We start from the raw sequence: 5,299 nt of genomic DNA, 5'->3' as shown, positions 1-5,299 counted from the left end.
GCTGAAATTGAAAGGACATCAGAAATCCACTGTGATTTATTGTGACAATCAATCTGCAATAAAATCTGCCAAGAACCCAAAATTCTGTGCTCGCACTAAACACATTGATGTAAGGCATCATATTAGATCCAAGATCAGAGAAGGGGACATACTCCTTGAATATGTCCAAAGTCAAGATATGATTGCAGACATACTTACAAAAGGACTGTCAAGACAAGCTCATCTCAAAGCTTTGCAAAGAACTGGGACTTGTCACCTGATTTTCACTAAGATAATTCAGACAGACTAAATTAAACGGGGGTGTTAGTGTAAATAACAATAGTGTAATATGTTAGTGTAAATAATGTCCGATAGATGGCAGCATTTGTAACGCATGTTGTTATACCCTGTTCTGCGTACTGTTGTCACCATTCCTCTTGTAACTGACATCGTCATGCATTGTGTAGTTTGTAGTAATGTTTCTGTAATAAAAAATATATCTAAATTGATCCACAGACTCATCGTAACACCATCAGCATGTACCCCAAGAATATAAATGTAGTAAAAATGAAAAATTATGGCTAATAATGAACCAATATGACAGTTTTTAAGGAAAAAATGATATTTAGGCCACTTTTATTTGATTTTTGAAAAAACAAAACTGGTTTCTTTAAAAAAAACCACTTGGTTTAAACGAATGTGGTTGGTTTTAAACCTAACAACCCTGATACAAGGTGTCCGTAAGTGCTAGCACAGCTTTTATCTCGTCAACTATCCGTCGTATAGGTAGGAATTCCAATTTAAAAAATGATCAAAAGGCATTCTAAAATTACCCTGTACAAGTTTTGGGAATTAAAATACAGTATAACAAAATAAAAAAATCTAAATTTTTATAAGGTTCCTTTGTCCACTAACTTCCCATTAGAAAGATGTTTTCATTGGGGGGGGAAGAGGCCAACAAAAAAAATCCATGTTTCTAAGTGCAATATTCACAGATATATTTGAATTCGAAAACCGGAGGAAATTTGGGAAAGAACAGCGTTTAATGCAGAAAAACAGTTTTACCCTAATTGAGCGTGTATACTAGAGCAGAGTTTTCCAACGTGAAAGCTCGCGCAGAACCCTTAATGATTATGAGACTATTCAGCGAAAACTTTAAGTTTTGAATATTTCTTCAATATACAGGGTGTCCAAAAAATCTGCATTCGCGGAACAAGAATCAAAACTTCTAATAGATAAAAAGTCTAAAAATATTTGCGAGTTGCACATAGTGTGACCATATGACCCATACTTTACAGGACAGAATTATTTGTCATGATATTTGACTATTTTAGTTTTAGTAAAAATGTTAATTTTGTCACGCTTGCTAAAAAAACTCGCTTTGAAATTTTTAAATCGTGAATTTTCATTATTTTAACATGAGTTATAGGTCCTACATCAATGTATTGTCCGGTTTTTTTTCATTAGTTAATCCTAATTATGTACAGTTTCAGAACAACGAAAAAAACATGGTCATTTAATCTTTTTTTTTTTTTTTTTTGCCACCATTATTTTCTGCACAATGGCACTAATTATACAGTTCACAGCCAATTCCTAAAGGCTTTTTTTTATGTTTCTCACTGAGAGGTTCACACTCCAAACGCTTGGTGAGCAGACTTTCCTCAATAGCAATGTGCTGTTTGATCACCATGGCGCTGTTTTTGTAATAGTTCTTGTATCAGAAAGACACTGGCAAAGACAAAAGAGGGTATCGAACACACATCTCGGAGCATCTTGTGGCACAGTTTGCGAATATGTTATCGACCTGGCTTAGATATGCAAAACAAACAAAATTTCTTGAAAAAGCAAATTTTTTCTTTAAAAAAAAAAATATATAAAACTTAAGTAATACCGTAATGTGAATTAGTTAAGTAGTTTATAATATTTTGAAAAATTTAATGCTATAATTTTTCTCAAGAATGATTATGTAACAAACAAAATGCCCTTAAAACCATTGATTTTTTGTGATATTTTCTTTGACGTCTATGAGCTAGTGGCCATCATTTTCAGTGAAGTTTCAGTTGTATGATTTTCCCCTATATACAACGTTTAGGACGTTTTAGATATGTTTAGGCACATAACTACTTGTGATAATGAATACTGTTACCACCAGTAAACATTACGAGAGTTTTCGTTTTGATTTTCTTCCAATATCTTATTTTTCATTTGTTCAAATGATAGGTTCACAAATCAATTTTTTTGTTAAAAATTTTTTCAAACTTCAGAGTAGAAAAATCGTGTTCAACGTTTTGTAATTTATTGTTACACAATTTAAATTAAGCATCTACTGTGAATATACCGAAACGAGTGATTCGTAAAAAATTTAATAATTTTCTATATCTTCAGCTGACTTTTATGGCGAGTTACAATATAGCCAATTTTTTATATCATTACCTTCTTCTAGCTAAGATTAAATATAAAATTTGATCGCAAAATATATTTTACTCTAAATTATTAACAAAGTTCTAATTAGTAAGTGTTGCGTCAATATCAGCACAAAAGTTTAATTGCCCACTGTGAATGTAAACTTTGTATTTCTGCAAATTACTATGCAAACTATGCGAAATTATTCTATAAAATTTAATATGAAGACATTTCGACTGATTTGCGATCAATTAAATTTTCTAATGAGGCAGAGGCGCCGAAATGAAGAAAACATTGAGGGGGCTAGAAAGTTGCCATTTGTCCCGTATATACAGGCTCTAGCATCTAGCCCTTATGCCGGAGTGGTGCGTTGCATTGTATGTTCATTAATTGTTGGAAGCTCAGCCCCTCGTAAAATTTATTGGGGCGCTCAAACAGTCTCAGTACCCAGGTTCTGGTGCCTATGCAATGAGGATGTTTACTGTAGTTGCTGATGAAACGTATTGGTTATTTTTTGATTCTGCACGTTATTAATACAGTACCAAAAAGACAAAATATATCAGTCAGTACGATAATAGATTCATCAATTCATTAAAAGGGTTTTAGTTAATTAAAATGGTGCTAATTAATAAATTGATTAAATGGCTTTTAATTAAATAATTAGCATGCAATTAAAAGTAGTTGGTTGTTTATCAATTATTATCTTCTGAGTAAACTATTTCAAAAAGGGCCAAACTCATAGAAATTTTATTCACCGGGCCGCGGTTCCAAAAAGGTTGAGAACCACTGTAACGAACTGCATAGAGATGAGACCACCTCAACAAGTTATGACAGCTACCAACAAAGCAATACTTAATTGAAAAAGTAGAAATGCAGGAAAGCATGAGAAGATATTTATTATAGCATCTCAAATTTTTTGTTTTCTTATTCTTGTCACTCAAGATTTGAAGATTTTTCTATTATTTTTTTTTTCCTTCAAAAATTTCATTAAACTAATAATTAAAAAAAATATTTAGATATTTTTTATATACTTCCTATTATAAACTAATTATCTTATTCAGTGAGACACTTGCAGACAAATGTCTCAATGAATAAGATAACATCTGATTTGGTCAAGACATCATTGACCAAGTTTTCTATAGACTTGGATTGACTTTTGATGCAGTTTCATCTTGAGCTGACATTTGAGTTAATTTTTTTCCTATTCTCTCATGTACATCTAAAAACTTTGCTACACAGCGATCAATGCAAACACTTTCTCCTTTTGCGAGCTCGGCATCTGTGTATTTTGTCCTCACACATTTACGAAAACATGATTCCGTCATACGATTGTACATGTCTGACATTATTTCAATCTCCAAGTTCTTGACCAGTTCCATCTTAGATGGATCAAGCTGAATGCCACCAGATAAAGCCATTTTTGAAGATTAGCTACAATGTCACAGGATAGAAATAACTATTTTAAATCTTTAATTTGATTCTCTTGAAAAATTCCTAGATCTTGCTGTTATGCGTTGACGGACTTTCATTGATTCGTACCTTTCTTGGTAAATGAGCTCCCTCACACCAAAAAAAGATGCAACGCCAAGAATAACAACTGCAGCACTGAAAAATAAATCAAAATATTACAACTTTTTCATGTACATCATAAAATTTCAATGATAAATAAAACTGATTTATACTTTTTCCCCAAATTTATAATCTAAGAAGGAAGAATAAACTAAAAACATCATGAGCTCTGCTTTTGAACAGCTAATATATTTGAATATCAGAAAGCATAATTTTAAGAGTGATTAGCAGATTAGCCATTCATTTGTTTAGTGACATGTATTCTGTGTAAATTATATTGTATAGTGTACACCCTTTTCTGCCCTGTGAAGATTTCTAGTCACTAAATAATGGTGGGATCTCCAACTATTTCACAAGATAACCAGATGAACATAACAAAACATCTTTATTTTACTACTACTTAACTGTACATGCACCTCATACACATTCCTCTACAGAATTTCTAAAGAATCAGCACATGCCGGAATGTGTGTTCTGAGTGTATGTGTGGCCCTAATGTATTTATATTGTTGAGTTGCACTTGTTTCATGTTCATGCTGCCATCTGTCTTCTCTTTTCTTGAGGGCCCGGGAGAATCACAAAAACCGGTTGAAATTTTCGACAATTGGCCAGGTAGGGCCTCAGAAAAATTACTTGGCCCTAGGGCCCATTATGCTCGAGATGGCACTGAAAAATCAAACAACACTACATACGCATTCAGACTGTTAGGTACACACACAGTTACGCTTTCAGCACAACTCACTAGGTAGTAAATCGCCCATAGATGGTGATAGACCTGAGTTGTGCTCTGTTTGAAAGAAAGTCTTAAAAGCAGCTCAGCTACCCCCTCCTCACAGGACAGAGCGATGTTTTTGAAAGTCTGAGGGGAGTAGGATGATGACTGTCATGTGTAGGTTTATGAGATCTCTTTTTTGGTTTTTTTGGTACAGGACTGATAAATTTTTCCAAAATTAACCATCTGTGGGTTGGCATCTCTGTTTGAGGACTTGAAGACACAGTCAGAGTGTTGAAACCTCGACAAACTAATGAAAGTCATAGTGAAAGATGCATATGACAACATCAGTGATTATGACGTCACATCGAGGATTGTCAGCTGTGATGAGTACATGAAATGGATGGCCGATTGTGAGAGATGGCGCCACTTTCTAGAACTGGAGAGTGTGTGCGGGCGAGCATGCGCAGAGGGTGGATGAGGATAGCGAATGACGACGCAGTGGACGAAAAACAGTATACGGATAATGTCTATAACTTTCTATGCAAATATTATAGTTATGATTAAGTCTAACAATTATATGATTAAATCCAACAATTATTTGGGAATTTACCAAAAATTTAATTTTTCCATCTT

General features: G+C 33.6%; 1 protein-coding gene across 1 annotated transcript; it reads right to left on the bottom strand.

Annotated features, from left to right (window-relative positions):
* Positions 1-3,384: 3,384 nt before the first annotated feature.
* On the bottom strand, positions 3,385-3,952 carry LOC149067668 (mitochondrial import inner membrane translocase subunit Tim10-like). Its single transcript, XM_089252504.1, has one exon. It carries the CDS (start codon positions 3,798-3,800, stop codon positions 3,519-3,521), a length of 282 nt encoding a protein of 93 aa, XP_089108630.1. The 5' UTR covers positions 3,801-3,952; the 3' UTR covers positions 3,385-3,518.
* Positions 3,953-5,299: the final 1,347 nt, after the last annotated feature.

Source organism: Pholcus phalangioides, unplaced genomic scaffold (genome assembly GCF_987345545.1).
Source record: "Pholcus phalangioides strain wild (caught in Gottingen) unplaced genomic scaffold, Ppha-v1.0 ptg000029l_1, whole genome shotgun sequence".
NCBI lineage: Eukaryota > Metazoa > Arthropoda > Arachnida > Araneae > Pholcidae > Pholcus > Pholcus phalangioides.
The sequence above is the reverse complement of the archived record's forward strand: the minus strand, read 5'-3'. Positions and strand labels throughout refer to the sequence as shown.